The sequence below is a fragment of the Caretta caretta genome, chromosome 2, assembly GCF_965140235.1.
Source record: "Caretta caretta isolate rCarCar2 chromosome 2, rCarCar1.hap1, whole genome shotgun sequence".
In the NCBI taxonomy this organism is placed as follows: Eukaryota; Metazoa; Chordata; order Testudines; family Cheloniidae; genus Caretta; species Caretta caretta.
Genome location: NC_134207.1, coordinates 191,032 through 206,970, shown reverse-complemented (window position 1 = coordinate 206,970; position 15,939 = coordinate 191,032). Strand labels below are relative to the sequence as shown.

General features: G+C 46.2%; 1 protein-coding gene across 1 annotated transcript in view; it reads left to right on the top strand.

Moving 5' to 3' along the window:
- The window catches only part of FAM83H (family with sequence similarity 83 member H), a 53,169-nt gene extending 37,870 nt beyond the window's left edge, over positions 1–15,299 (top strand). Inside the window, exons 2-5 of the mRNA XM_048837054.2 lie at positions 4,821–5,284; positions 10,613–10,777; positions 11,107–11,231; positions 12,400–15,299. Coding sequence (XP_048693011.1) covers positions 4,835–5,284; positions 10,613–10,777; positions 11,107–11,231; positions 12,400–15,040 — 3,381 coding nt within the window. The 5' untranslated portion in view covers positions 4,821–4,834 and the 3' untranslated portion in view covers positions 15,041–15,299. The remainder of the gene's footprint in view (positions 1–4,820; positions 5,285–10,612; positions 10,778–11,106; positions 11,232–12,399) is intronic.
- Positions 15,300–15,939: the final 640 nt, after the last annotated feature.

Sequence of the window (15,939 nt, the reverse complement as noted above, 5' to 3'; positions counted from 1 at the left end):
GTACATGTCATTCTGATTAAAAAAATCTGTCCGGTGTAACACCAACAGACCCCAGTCTTCAGTGGACAGGGTCGAACCTGGGACCTCTGGAGCTTAGAGCATGAGCCTCTACCGCATGAGTGAAAAGCCAACTGACTGTTAGCTCTGGCTGTAGATCAGACTCATTTTATCTCTCTCTAAGTGGTCTTGGTGCTACTAGATGGGACAGAACACCACACCCAGGAGGTGTGTGTTACATCTGGAAATCAGGCTCCTTCTGCCATCCCCAAGTCACTGCAGCACCAGCTCGTCCCAGTGCTGACTCTCTTGCTGACACACCCACTTTCTGTCAGCCTCAGGGACACATTCCTGCTTGCAGCTTCCCCCAGGATCTTCAGCATCACACCCTGCATTCAGCCTCCACCAACCCCACAGGACAGAACAGTCATCCTGCATTAATCACAGCTGAGGCCAGCAGTACAGAAGACAGAGTATCCAGTGTACTTGCAGCAAGAGGACACACTCCTATTGCATAGAAATACAGTGAGGGACAGTGCCATTCTACAGCTATTTTTACTCCAGAGGTCCCAGTCAAGGCCCCGGTATGTTGTGTGCGGCACAGAGGAAAGACCATCCCCTGTCCTAGAGACAAGACTGACAGAAATAGACCAGAAGTAATAGCCAGGCAACACTTATACAACATGTCACAAGTAGAGAGTTAGTTCTATCTCCCCTCACAAACCAATGCCCCATCGCTGACAAGAGGCCCCAGCCAACCTGCCATACTACTTGCTACTCTGAGTCAGGCTGGAAGAAACGCAGAGCAAGAAGATACCCTCCTCTCACACACAAACCTGACAGTAAAACACTTCACACACCAACTAGACTACATGCATACCTGAGCCATTTGTGACAAAGTGAAGATGGTGCTCCCATGACATGAGAGTGACAGCTGGATGACACAACAGGATTAAAAATGAGTAAATTGATAAATTGAAAAAAATTGTAAATGGGGAATTATTATCCAATGAGGATTTGTTTCTAGAGGGGATCTCGCAGGAATCTGTTCCAGGCCCAATGCTATTCAGTATCAATGATCTAGAGTAGGCGTGGGCAAACTACGGCCCACAGGCTGTGTCCGGCCCATCAGACCTTTTAATCCGGCCCTTGAGCTCCCACCAGGGAGCAACACTGGGGGCTTGCCCCGCTCCGGCGCTCCAGCTGGGGAGTGAATTTGGGGGCTTGCCCCGCTCTGCACATGCCGTGGCTCCGCACGGCTCTTGGAAGCAGCAGCATGTCATCCCTCTGGCTCCTACACATAGGGGCAGCTAGGGGGCTCCGTATGCTGCTCCCGCCCCAAGCACTAACCCCCGCAGCAACCATTGGCTGGGAACCGTGGCCAATGGAAGCTGCAGGGGCAGCATCTGCAGATGGGGCAGTGCACAGAGCTGCCTAATCCAGCTACTGCAGACAGAGCGAAACTGCAATTGCTATAGCTCTTAAAATACATACTGTGTCTATATAAAACCTCCCTCCATCAATGAGATGCCTCCAACAGCTAGAGGATCTCCACTGTCTCAAGAGGAAGCAGAGCCTGGGTCCCTCCCTCACCTCTAGGAACCAGTTTAGCAGCTAAATCTCGTGGGTCTGGAAGTTTTTAATTTGTGACCCATGAAGCAGTATCTTGGTCTCTCCAATTCCCTTGCCATGCTGCCAGGTCCCAGCACTGCATCAGGACATGGGTTGCTTGGAGCAAGTAAATGGAGGGGAGTATAAAGTCAGCCTCCCATTTGCACCCCCGCTTTGCACTACTCTAGGCTTCTCCAGCGTTGTCCGTTCCCAGAACACAGCAGCAGTCTAGCACGCAGGGTTGTTGAGAACATTTTCTATATCTTGGCATCTGATGCATCACCAGCAGCTCACCTTAACTCAGTTCCCTGGGGAGTGAAGTAGTCAGCTGATCTCTGAGTATCTGGCACACCATAGATCACCACCACTGTCACTGAGGCTGACCATCCAGTTCTGTTCCAGGACTTTATTAGCATGACTTGCTACATGAGAGTTGCCATTACTAGAATTGGTCTGATAACTACAGAGCTGTGTGTGTGCAGGTGTGGGTTCATCAACATCTGGAGCAGAGATCCCCCACCATACAGTGCGTCCCTGCTTTTCTAGTTCCAGAGTTCTGTGCGATTCTTGCCTTGGAATCTCTGTTCTCCATTCTGTGTGCTAATGGAGATGCCTCCCTGTCCCATCTTCGATGCAACTTAGCCTAGGGGAGTTTCCTTAATCCTGTCACCTTTGTCCCAGGGGTTTAGGTGTGTTTCCCACTGCCTTTTCATTGCTTTTTGTAAGTCTTTCTTCTGATGCAGATTTGGTTCAAGCAGAGGCTGTGGGGGTGGGGGAGGTCTTTTGTGAGTCAGACAGGCTGGGTGTTGCGCCCAGGTTCCCCAAGAACACAGAGCTGATAGGTAACAACAGTGAGGGTAATTAACCATCAGAACAATTTACCAAAGGCTGTGGGGAATTCTCCATCACCTGGAGTCTGTAAATCAAGTCTGGATCTTTCTAGAAGAGCTACTCTACCTCTGCCAGGAGTTATTTGGCTTGAAGCAGGAATCCCTGGGCGAGGTTCTCTGGCCTGTATTAAACTGAAGTTCAGCCTAGATGATCAGAATAGTTTTTTCTGTCCCCCCCCCACCCCCCCGCCAAAAAAAGTCTGTCTAGGACATATAACATTCTGAGCCACATTCATCCAGCCATTGCCATCTGCACACCTGACAGTAAGAGGACATCCCCCAGCATACACAAAACACAAGGGAGACACCTTGCATCCAGCACTGGATTAGGCAATCGTGAGGCCTAGAAACACCACAACAGAGTTCCCTGTGGCTTCATACCTGCAGCACTGTAGCCCCACTCTCACATAAGGGTCCCCTCCCCTTTCCCAGCTTGGCAAGGGTTATACTCTGGGTCCCCAATCTCCTCTTCCTCCAGGAGCAGCAGATCTGAAACCCCCCACCACACCCCACCCTACTCTACCCTTTATAAGCAGCATGGGATCCCTCTCCCTTAGGAGAAAGGAAGGGCAGCCAAAACTCCCACAGTACTTACCTCAGCTACAGGGGTGTCTCTGATTGGGTGGGTGGCCCAGGCCCTCTTTACTCTTCTCTTATTACAGAGAGTTCTCTGCTGGTCATTGACAGGGCTCCTGGAACCGTGGGGCTGGGAGTTAATGCTCCAGTGAGAATCATGGGATAGTTCCACCCTCTCAGAATCAGGTTCCAGAAGCTCTGCAGAACGCGTAGGCATGTTGCTAGTTTAGTTGCCTTTCAGGTACATTTCCAAGCTTTTGTCCAACCCGAAGTGCACACACACACACACCACCACTCTCAGACTCAAATATACAAGGCAGACAGCAAGACAACATTCCATACACCCACATACCAAGAGATAGAGACAATGCACACACACACGACTACACACCAAACTAGTCTATACTATGATTAGGGTACCATCAAGATAAACAAGGGACTTAAATTTAGGATCCTCTAATCCATCAGCAGAAATTGTGACCCAGACAGACACAAGTGTATGCAAATTACACAGACTCCAACATCAAGTAAAGTCCTAATCTAACTCACAAGATCAACAAACCACCACCTCCCTACAGCTAGACTAGAGCTGAGAGGGCAAAGCGGGCCTGCAAAAAACAGAAACCTGATTTCAATTTCAGGAGCACAGTAGGAAAAAAAACACAACAGGAAAATTCCTAAAGAGAACCTAAGCTAATGGGCAACTAACCAGTCAGGAAGGTAGGAAAAAAAGTTTCCAACAACCATAATCCAAGACCCTGCCCTCAGGTCTGTCTTTATTCTCAAATAAGAGTTTCAGAACAAGAGTAAGTAAAGTGTGAAGGCTGGGTACTAACCTAAACTTTCCCAGCTCCCATCAGATGGGAGAGAAGAGACCTCACCTTTCTCTTTAGTAGCCCTTCCTAGCTACTAGGACATACCCAAGTTCTTCTTGCCAGCTACACCTACCCACAGAGGTGTTTCTAGCTTCCTGTAGGCTCCTAATCATATGCCCTGGTGGCTATAGTTCCCAGTTTTAAAGGATCCAAGGGCTTGAAGAGGTGCACAGAGATGTATGAAGAAAAGGAGTACTTGTGGCACCTTAGAGACTAACCAATTTAGTCTCTAAGGTGCCACAAGTACTCCTTTTCTTTTTGCGAATACAGACTAACACGGCTGTTACTCTGAAACCTGAGGGATGTATGAGTGTACTGCTTCATCCAGTGCCTGTTTCACAGAATAATTAATTTAAAAGAGAGACTGATAGTTTGTTTCACTGACGTCCAGCTAATATCCAGACAAATTATACTTGCTTTAACAAAAAGTCTAGATTGTTACAAAAAAATAAAAAATCTAACTTTAGAAAGCCTGAAAATGAACAGCTAAGGCATCCTGCTTTATAATCCCTTATCACTCACCATCACACCGTCCCAATTTACACCATCCTCCCAACCATAACTTTGAACAAATATATGCTAATATGTCAAAGTAACACATTAGTAGGTGACCATACAATCCCATTTCCTTGCCAAGAGATCAATTTCCAAGCCACTATATCACTGATATATAATGCCTCACATACCGCAATAAAAGCTGTTTCTACGGTAATTACTATCCAGTGCACTTGACGTCTGTTCACTGTCTCCCACTATTTTACCATGCATGATCCCTACACATAGCCATTTGGGAGGAGGAAGGTGACAATGGGGATGAGGGTGATGGTTAATGTTGGCTATTAGCTCCCTGCTCTTTATTCCTTTCCTGCAGCTCCCCTGCCCCTCATGGCTCGCCGGTCCCAGAGCTCCTCACAGGGGGACAACCCCCTGGACCCTAACTACCTGCCACCCCATTACAAGGAGTATTACCGGCTGGCTCTGGATGTGCTAGCTGAAGAGGGGCAAGAGAGTTATCATCATTTCCTGGATGAAGAAGGAGCCCCTGACTTTCTCTGCAGCACAGAGGTAGAGCACATCACTCAGCATCTCCAGAAGCCCCAGTATGCCAACCAAGAGGGCAGCTGCATGGATGCCATGCATGACAATGACATGGATGGATCCTCTGGGACTTATTGGCCTCTGAATTCTGACCTTGCTGTCCCTGAGCTTGATCTGGGCTGGCCAATGGTCTTTGGATTCAAGGGTACTGAGGTAACAACTCTGGTGCAGCCACCACCCCCAGACAATCCCAGCATCAAGGAAGAAGCCCGTAGGATGATCCGAGCTGCACAACAGGTGAGATTGAACAAAGGCCAGAACCAACAGAGCTGAAGGGGATGGGGCAGGATGCGGCAGCTCTGCACTGAGTCCCTCTTCTATTCCCTGTGCAAAATTACACTCAGGACCCCTTAGGTCACTCTGACAATTGAAAGGGGTTTTACTGGACTGAAAGCAGCTCCCTGAGACTCCCCTCATACAGGGGCCTCCCTAGTTTGTGTAGAGCAGTGTAAAGGCTCTGCATTGACATTCCTCCCAGTTCCTGGCATGGGGAGGGAAAGGGAGGGTGTTGGATGCACGGCCAGCATTCACTGTACTACAGTTATTCTCTGCTGCCAAGAGGCCATAGGAAACTGCATAAGTTAGAGCAGCCCTGAGGCTATGCTACACCAGAGGTTACACAGGACTCTGCATGGTCTCAGAACACGAGGAGCTCAAAGATGGCTTAAAGACACCACCCCCACTGCCAACTTTAAAGAATATAGGCAATACCTACAGAATGGGGGAATTGTATCTTGCAAAGCTGTAAATCCTGAAAAGGATTTAGGGGGTCACAGTGGACAGGCTACTGAACAGGAGCTCCCACTGAGACATGGTAGATGTATAAAACAGAGAGAGTGAATGCATGTAGGGAAGCAATTTTTACATTGGTGAGTCCGATACTGGAATACTGCGTCCAGGTTTAGTGTCGACATTTTAAAAAGCATGTTGAAAAAGTGGAGAAGATATAAAGAAGAACCACAAAAATGATTCCAAGGCTGGAAAAAAAAAATGCTTTACAGTAAGAGAAAGGACTCAGTCTGTTCAGCTTATCAAAAAGATGTTTAAGAGGTGAATTGATTATGATGTAGAAGTATCTTAATGGGGAGAAAAAAACAGCTATTAAAGGTCTCTTTAATTTAGCAAAAAGAAAAGGAGGAGTTGTGGCACCTTAGAGACTAACAAATTTATTTGAGCATAAGCTTTTGTAAGCTACAGCTCACTTCATCGGATGCATGCAGTGGAAAATACAGTGCGGAGATTTATAGACATAGAGAACATGAAACAATGGGTGTTACCATACACACTGTAATGAGAGTGATCAGGTAAGGTGAGCTATTACCAGCAGGAGGGCGGGGGGGTACCTTTTGTAGTGATAATCAAGGTGGGCCATTTCCAGCAGTTGACAAGAATGTGGGGGGGGGGGGGGGGGGAGGGGAGAATGGGAAATAGTTTTACTTTGTGTAATGACACATCCACTCCCAGTCTTTATTCAAGCCTAAGTTCATTGGCACCCTGACAGCAGGATTGTCTGGCTATGTAGACTCCCTCCTCAGGCCCTATGCTACCAGCACTCCCAGCTACCTTTGAGACACCACTGACTTCCTGAGGAAACTACAATCCATCGGTGATCTTCCTGATAACACCATCCTGGCCACTATGGATGTAGAAGCCCTCTACACCAATATTCCACACAAAGATGGACTACAAGCTGTCAGAAACAGTATCTCCGATAATGTCACGGCAAACCTGGTGGCTGAACTTTGTGACTTTGTCCTCACCCGTAACTATTTCACATTTGGGGACCTTCAAATCAGTGGCACTGCTATGGGTACCCGCAGGGCCCCACAGTATGCCAACATTTTTATGGCTGACTTAGAACAACGCTCCCTCAGCTTTCATCCCCTTATGCCCCTACTCTACTTACTCTACACTGATGACATCTTCATCATCTGGTCCCATGGAAAAGAAGCCCTTGAGGAATTCCACCATGATTTCAACAATTTCCATCCCACCATCAACCTCAGCCTGGACCAGTCCACACAAGAGATCCAATTCCTGGACACTACGGTGCTAATACGCAATGGTCATAGAATCATAGAATATCAGGGTTGGAAGGGACCTCAGGAGGTCATCTAGTCCAACCCCCTGCTCAAAAGCAGGACCAATCTGTCAACTAAATCATCCCAGCCAGGGCTTTGTCAAGCCTGACCTTAAAAATCTCTAAGGAAGGAGATTCTACCACCTCCCTAGGCAACGCATTCCAGTGTTTCACCACCCTCCTAGTGAAAAAGTTTTTCCTAATATCCAACCTAAACCTCCCCCACTGCAACTTGAGACCATTACTCCTTGTCCTGTCCTCTTCTACCACTGAGAATAGTCTAGAACCATCCTCTCTGGAACCACCTCTCAGGTAGTTGAAAGCAGCTATCAAATCCCCCCTCATTCTTCTCTTCTGCAGACTAAACAATCCCAGTTCCCTCAGCCTCTCCTCATAAGTCATGTGTTCCAGACCCCTAATCATTTTTGTTGCCCTTCGCTGGACTCTCTCTAATTTATCCACATCCTTCTTGGGATGGGAATGGGAATAAAGGCTTGAATAAAGACTGGGAGTGGGAAATAGTTTTACTTTGTGTAATGACACATCCACTCCCAGTCTTGGCAACAAAGGCACACTGCTGACTCATATCCAGCTTCTCGTCCACTGTCACCCCTAGGTCCTTTTCCGCAGAACTGCTGCCTAGCCATTCGGTCCCTAGTCTGTAGCGGTGCATTGGGTTCTTCCGTCCTAAGTGCAGGATCCTGCACTTATCCTTATTGAACCTCATCAGATTTCTTTTGGCCCAATCCTCCAATTTGTCTAGGTCCCTCTGTATCCTATCCCTGCCCTCCAGCATATCTACCACTCCTCCTAGTTTAGTATCATCCGCAAATTTGCTGAGAGTGCAATCCACACCATCCTCCAGATCATTTATGAAGATATTGAACAAAACCGGCCCCAGGACCGACCCCTGGGGCACTCCACTTGACACCGGCTGCCAACTAGACATGGAGCCATTGATCACTACCCGTTGAGCCCGACAATCTAGCCAACTTTCTACCCACCTTATAGTGCATTCATCCAGCCCATACTTCTTTAACTTGCTGACAAGAATACTGTGGGAGACCGTGTCAAAAGCTTTGCTAAAGTCAAGAAACAATACATCCACTGCTTTCCCTTCATCCACAGAACCAGTAATCTCATCATAGAAGGCGATTAGATTAGTCAGGCATGACCTTCCCTTGGTGAATCCATGCTGACTGTTCCTGATCACTTTCCTCTCATGTAAGTGCTTCAGGATTGATTCTTTGAGGACCTGCTCCATGATTTTTCTGGGGACTGAGGTGAGACTGACTGGCCTGTAGTTCTCAGGATCCTCCTTCTTCCCTTTTTTAAAGATTGGCACTACATTAGCCTTTTTCCAGTCATCTGGGACTTCCCCCGTTCGCCACGAGTTTTCAAAGATAAATACATGAACACCACCCTATACCGGAAACCTACTGACCGCTATGCCTACCTACATGCCTCCAACTTTCATCCAGATCACACCACACTACCCATTGTCTACAGCCTAGCTTTACGATAGAACCGCATTTGTTCCAACCCCTCAGACAGAGACAAACACCTACAAAATCTCTATCAAGCATTCTTACAACTACAGTATCCACCTGCTGAAGTGAAGAAACAGATTGACAGAGCCAGAAGAGTACCCAGAAGTTACCGACTACAGGATAGGCCCAACAAAGAAAATAACAGAACGCCACTAGCCATCACCTTCAGCCCCCAACTAAAACCTCTCCAACGCATCATCAAGGATCTACAACCTATCCTGAAGGACGACCCATCACTCTCACAGATCTTGGGAGACAGGCCAGTCCTTTCTTACAGACAGCCCCCGAACCTGAAGCAACCACATACCACACAACAGAACCACTAACCCAGGAACCTATCCTTGCAACAAAGCCCGTTGCCAACTGTGTCCACATATCTATTCAGGGGCCACCATCATAGGGCCTAATCACATCAGCCACACTATCAGAGGCTCGTTCACCTGCACATCTACCAATGTGATATATGCCATCATGTGCCAGCAATGCCCCCTCTGCCATGTACATTGGCTAAACTGGACAGTCTCTACGTAAAAGAATAAATGGACACAAATCAGATGTCAAGAATTATAACATTCAAAAACCAGTCGGAGAACACTTCAATCTCTTTGGTCACTCGATTACAGACCTAAAAGTGGCAATTCTTCAACAAAAAAAAAACTTCAAAAACAGACTCCAACGAGAGACTGCTGAATTGGAATTAATTTGCAAACTGGATACAATTAACTTAGGCTTGAATAAAGACTGGGAGTGGATGTGTCATTACACAAAGTAAAACTATTTCCCCATGTTCCTCCCCTCCTCCCCCCCTGTTCCTCACACATTCTTGTCAACTGCTGGAAATGGCCCACCTTGATTATCACTACAAAAGGTTTTTCCGGCCCGCCTCCCCTCCCACCCACCCCCTCTCCTGCTGGTAATAGCACACCTTACCTGATCACTCTGGTTACAGTGTGTATGGTAACACCCATTGTTTCATGTTCACTGTTGATATAAATCTTCCCACTGTATTTTCCACTGAATGCATCTGATGAAGTGAGCTGTAGCTCACGAAAGCTTATGCTCAATAAATGTGTTAGTCTCTAAGGTGCCACAAGTACCCCTGTTCTTTTTGTGGATACAGACTAACACGGCGGCTACTCTGAAACCTTTAATTTAGCAGATAGGCTAAGACAAATTAAAATTAGAAATAAAGCACACATTTTTAATAGTGATGGTGGTTACCATTGGAACAAGTTACCAAGGGAAGTGTTGGGTTCTTCATCTCTTGATGGTTTCAGATCAAGACAGGATGCTTTGTTGGAAGATATGCTTATTCAAACCCAAATTATCATGGACAGTAGGGGGTAATGATGAAATTCTCAGGCCTGTGTTAGGCAGGAAATCAGACTAGGGATATATCTATGCTACAAGTACTACAGGCCATGCCGCTGTAGCATAGACACTTACTACAGTGACGTGAGGGTTTTTTCATCGCAGTAGTAAACCCACCCACCCCCTCAGCAGGGAGTAGCTAGGGCAACGATGAATTCTTCCACTGACCTAGCTGCATCTACAGTGGGGTGAGGTCAACCTACCTGTCATGCAGGGCATGAATTTTTTCATAGCCCTGAGTGATGTAGCTAGTTCAACCTAAGTTTTAGGTGTAAATCAGACCTAGATGATCTAATGATTCCTTCCAGCCTTAAAGTGTAAGAATTCTTACTCTCGGGACATGAAGTGAGTCCAGAAGGGGCAGGTGCCAGAGTGGGGCACAGAACAGGTCCAGCAGGGCATGTGCTGTCAGGGTAGGGGGAAGGAATGCAGCAAGTACAACAGAGGCAGATGCTGGGGTGGGAGGGACTGTGCTGTAAGCAGCTGCCAGTGAATGCTCATATATAGGGATGACGAAGGCAGGCCTGAAACTGGACTGTCCTTACCTCACTCTCTCTCCCACAGGTAGTAGCTATAGTGATGGACGTTTTCACAGATGTGGATCTGCTGAGTGAAGTGCTGGATGCTGCTGCCCGCAGGGTCCCTGTGTATATCCTCCTGGATGAAATGAACTCCCAGCTCTTCCTAGACACAGCTGCTAAGTGCAAAGTCAACCTCAACTATGTGGAGGTGACCTGGGCGGGTTCATCGCTGGGACCCTATGGTCCGGTCCTGAGGAGCTGGGGGGAGGAGGGAGGGAGGGGTTTACAAGGCAGATGGGTGTAAGGGGCCAGGAGAGAAAGGAGTTATCTCAGTAATGAGGGGGAGATAAAGGCGGGAGGAAGCCTGGGTAGTGTCATGATGAGACACTGTAGCTGGACAGAAAGGCAAATAGAGAAGCTAGTGCTGATGTTATGGGAGAGATGGGTATGAAAAAATGAGCTAATGGGGGACAAGGGGAGGGCAAGAGCAGCTGCTGCCTTTGGAAGTCACTGCCTCATCTCTCTGCTGGTTTGCAGTTCCTGAGGGTCCGGACAGTTTCTGGCCCCACCTATTACTGCCGCACGGGGATGTCCTTCAAAGGGCATGTGAAAGAGAAGTTCCTGTTGGTGGACTGCATGGTGGTGCTAAGTGGCAACTACAGGTGAGGGGGTGTAGGGAGGGACTGCAGAATGGCATGGCCCTGTCTCCATTAGGAAGAGATGCTGGTGGAAGAGGGCGCTCTAACTATGACAACTAAATGTCAGTGGCATGTTTGTATCCCTTAAACTCGACATTGGCGCACAATGCACGATTATTCCAAGGGATAATATATAATTCTGTAGCTAAGGAAACTACAGAAATCTAAAGCCAAGCTTGTTTCATATCCAGGACATAAAATATCTGTACAAAGAATTAGTAATTGTTACAACTAATTTAAACACTCAAAATCACTGCAGATACCAGCAGTGCGAGGGACGCTAAGTCCAAATACCACCTGGCTGAAGCCACAACATAATCCGCCCAGACTGAGTCATGTCAGTGATTGTGTCCTGAGAAAACATAGTCAGGTTTTTGAAATATTTTTTTATTTCAACCCAGCACCAAACCTAAGTGTTATCATAGAATAATTAAAGTTGCTAAAAAGATGGGTGGGTTATTAAAATCAGCATCTAGTTACAAGTATGGGAGTGACTACTGCATAATATTAATATATAGAAGTTACTATGTCAATGCCTGTGTTATACTTCTGAGTTTAGGTAGGTCAGTCTAATGAAAACAGCATACTAAGTACTTTTGGTACTAAAGTGAGTGTCCCCACATTAAAAACCCAGATAAGGAAAATTATTACCTCATTGAGGCAGGGAGCATGCTGAGAGAGTGAGATAGTACTTGTGAGGAATGGGGTGCTCTTCCTTGCAGGGGAGTCCTTGTCTCAGTGCTGTACAGGTGGGTACTTTATTTACAAATAAAAAGAATGTATTAAAATAACTTTAAAATATTTAATTAAAAAAAATTCAGACAGGACAATCATATTAGCATATTTTACCATAACCCTCATCCTCCTTTCCGCCATCTCCTCTTCTCTGTGGTTACCACTTGATATGTTAGATCTTTCAGTTTAGAACATGAGCCTATTAGTCTTGGGACTGACTGATGCCCAATGATCAATAATTGTTAATGGGGGACTCTTGTGGGCTGTAGAAAGCTGCCAGAGTAGTACTTGGTGCTAGTAGAAGGCTAGACCTAGTGCATGGTGGATGTGAAGTGGTGCCACTGATTTGACACATCAGATGCTAACCACATCTCATCTTTTCTGTATCTTGGTACAGTTTTATGTGGTCCTTTGAGAAGATTCATCGAAGCATCGCTCACATCTTCCAAGGGGAGCTGGTGTCCAGCTTTGATGAAGAATTCCGAATTCTTTTTGCTCAGTCGGACCCTCTCATTCCTCCAGCCAATGTCTTGGTGAAGGCAGAGAAGCCATTTACCATGGCCCCTTTTGGCAACAATATGCCCTTCTTTCCAAAGAAACCACACCTGCTATTCCAGAGGGATGACAATGTCTTTCCGCCCTTCATGGACAGAGTTGATCCAGACAGATACTTCTTGTCAGCCTTTAGACGGGATGAACTGATGCGCCACAGTATGGAGGGGTCAGCAATGCGCATGTATTCTAAGAAGGCAGAAATGGAGAATTCTCAGATTGATCCTGTCAGAGGTTTATTTCGCTCCAGGCAGTTAGAGCTGGATTCCTTTAAGAGGCACAGCTTTGCTGAAGGAACCTTTGAAAACTTTTCTTCTTCAAAGCAGTGTTCTAGGCAGATGTTCATGAACAATCTGGATGACTTTAAAATGCAGTCCAGTCACTTTCAAAAGGACCAGTTCTACCAGTATCAATTTGAACATCCCTATGGTTCCAGCAGGCCTCAGGGGTTCTTTGAGCGAATCCGAGGAGGTAGGCCGGGATTCAATGAAATGGAGGACTATGCACAGGACCCCAGATACCCTGAACTTGAATCCCACTTCCCACAAGAGGGTTTCCCCTTAAGGCTAGATTATGAGCATTCAAATTCTTCCAGGGAAGTGAGGCATGGTTCTGACCAGGTAAACCCTGCAGGGCTGATGTCACTAAGGAGGCAAAACATAGGGCAGAAATTCATGTGCCAGACATCCCCCACACGGAAGCAGAGCCTGGAACAACGACTGTTTTTACAAGACCAGGACCCAGATCAGGACAAGAAGACCCAGGAAAATAGAACAGGTTTGCGTAACTGGAGGATTTCTTCATACCTGAGTGCATACCAGTCAGAACCAGGAGACGAAGGCATCCCAATGCCCATGGAATCAGAGTCATATAATGATGTTTTGAGCCTTGGGGAGCCCCTCACAAAGCACCCCAGTGACCTGATCCCTTCTTTCAAGTCTCCTATGTCATTTAATAATAAATCATTGGGAATTGAAAGTGCCAAAGAGTCGGCAGGTACTGAGAGAGCAGGCGAGGAGACCTCCCTTGTGAAACAGGATTCCTTTAGGTCCAGGATAAATCCTTTGATCCAGAGGAGCTCAAGGCTCAGATCTTCTTTGATTTTTAATGCTGCCAATTTAGATCAGCAGAATACAACAATGGAGAAGATTCAGATGATCCAAAAGGAGCAAATGTCCAGTGATATTATAAAAGACAATGAAACTATAAAGGCAGCCACCTCTTCTAAAGTGGCAGAGCTTTTAGAGAAGTACAAAACTGTGGGCAAAGACAGAGAGAGTGCTACAGTTAGTCACACCAAAGCTGTTTCCAGTTTTCTACAGGAAGAATCTCAGAATGCAGAGAAAAAATGTACCAAAGCTGTGCAATACAAGATCCTGGAGAGTAGGGTGCTAGACTCAAAAGAATCCTTCAGTAGTTACAAGATGCACATTGAGTCTGAGAAACAGCTTGGTATGTCTCCCTCAGCCACCCAGCTCCTTGACACACTAAGTAAAGATCCTATAACAAATATTAGCAGCAAAATGGAAAAATTATCTTCTCGGTTCTATCCCATAGACAGCAAACCTACTCTTCCAATGAAGGAGAACCTGATGTTTGTAGGAGACACTCAGAAGCTTGCTCTGCCAGAGAAGAGGGAGAAACTGACATTCAGAAGAGACACACAGGAACTAGCTGACACAGAATTCAAGAAACCACAGGCTAGGATAAGCACCACATCAATTCCTGAAAGTTTATCCAAGAATCAAGGGTCTGACAGCTCTCTCAATAAATCTGAGGAAGAGGGTGCCAAACAGGAACAGAGTCCATTGGAATTTTTTAGGAAAGGGTCGCTAAGGTTGAAACAGTTGCTGAATCCAAAAGGTGAAAAGAAATCAGAGGAAGAAACCATTCTTGAGAGTGGAAAGTTTGACAAGCAGACCATGAGCCTTAAACGATCTTCGAAAGGGGATTTTCAGGAAGTGATGGAGGAAGAGAAATCCCAAAGGATCACAACAGCACCTGCTTTCAAAAGCAACCAGCCATCTCAGACCAGGTTTGCTTCTTCCACGGCAAACATCCTATACAGCAGCAACCTCCGTGATGACACAAAGGTGATTCTGGAGCAAATTTCTGCCAACAGTCAGAAGAACAGAGCTGAGTTGGCCAAGCAACTACCTTCCACAAGTAATCCTGATCTTACCAAGTCTACCAGCAGCTTGGAATGTAAAGGCGAGAAGGAGAAAAGCTGCAACATTAGCAGGTCAGAAAGTTTTGGGAGCCATAAGAGGAATCCTCAGAGGCAACCATCAGAGGACAGAGATACCCTTCTGAAAAAGATGGAGAATATGCGAAAGGAGAAACGGGTCTATAGTAGGTTTGAGGTCTTCTGCAAGAAGGATGAACAACCAGTTCAGAGTGATGGGGAATATGACACAGATGCCAAAGACAAGAAAATGGGAAAATTCATGCCCAAACTCCTGGGGACCTTCAAAACCAAAAAGTGACCTTAGAAATGCTGCCTAAATCCCAACTCCAGGGGCTGTAATTATGGTCTGTCAATGGAGAAATGGGAGGTTATGCTTCAGTGATGGACACTAGTAACATACTGAATACTCCTTCATGTTGTTGAGTGTGCAGTTGTGCAACACTGGCCTCCTACAGCATGATTTCCTCATATAGTTACATGGTGAAAGGCAATTTTACTGCAATAGGATCCAAATTATAAAAAAATTAAATCAACAGATTGTTTAAAACAAAAATAAAGTGGAGTCTATTTATCATCTGCAGAGGGAAGCTCCTCAGCAGACAGAACAAGCTTGCTATTATTCGGGGAGGGGTGAAACTATAATGCAAAGCTCTGCCCTGAGCCAGGGAAGTCCGTACTTCTCATTTACAAGAACAATGCTGATTTTTGGATATTTCTCAGGTTGTGGTCCGTTTTTTCCACATATGTGGTACCAGGAGGATCTTTGACAGTTTCCAGGAGCAAGATCTTGCAGTAAATTCTTTGCCCTTACCTGTAGTTATGACCTTGTCCATCGGCACATGTCCAGCTTTTATACTTAGCATTGTATAACCTTATGGGTGTTTTTAAATATAGTTGAAAATATTATTGCTTTAGAGGGGGAGGCATGAGCAGGCAGCTGGAAGGCAGCAGCAGAGGGAATTTACATGCCATGCTGGGATAAAGAGGTGTCTCTAGTTTAAATTAGCCAAGCTAGTAGGGCACTGAATCAAGCCTGTACAATGCAGCCTTCATCAAGCAGAATCTTCCTTGAGGGTGTACCGCCAAGAAGAGGTGTTTTCTCTCAGGGAGGGATTTGTAGCAGAGGATAAGCCATTTCAAGTGTTAGCAGGTTCCCTCATTGTGACGACAAGAGAGGGAGGAGGGATTCAGACAAAA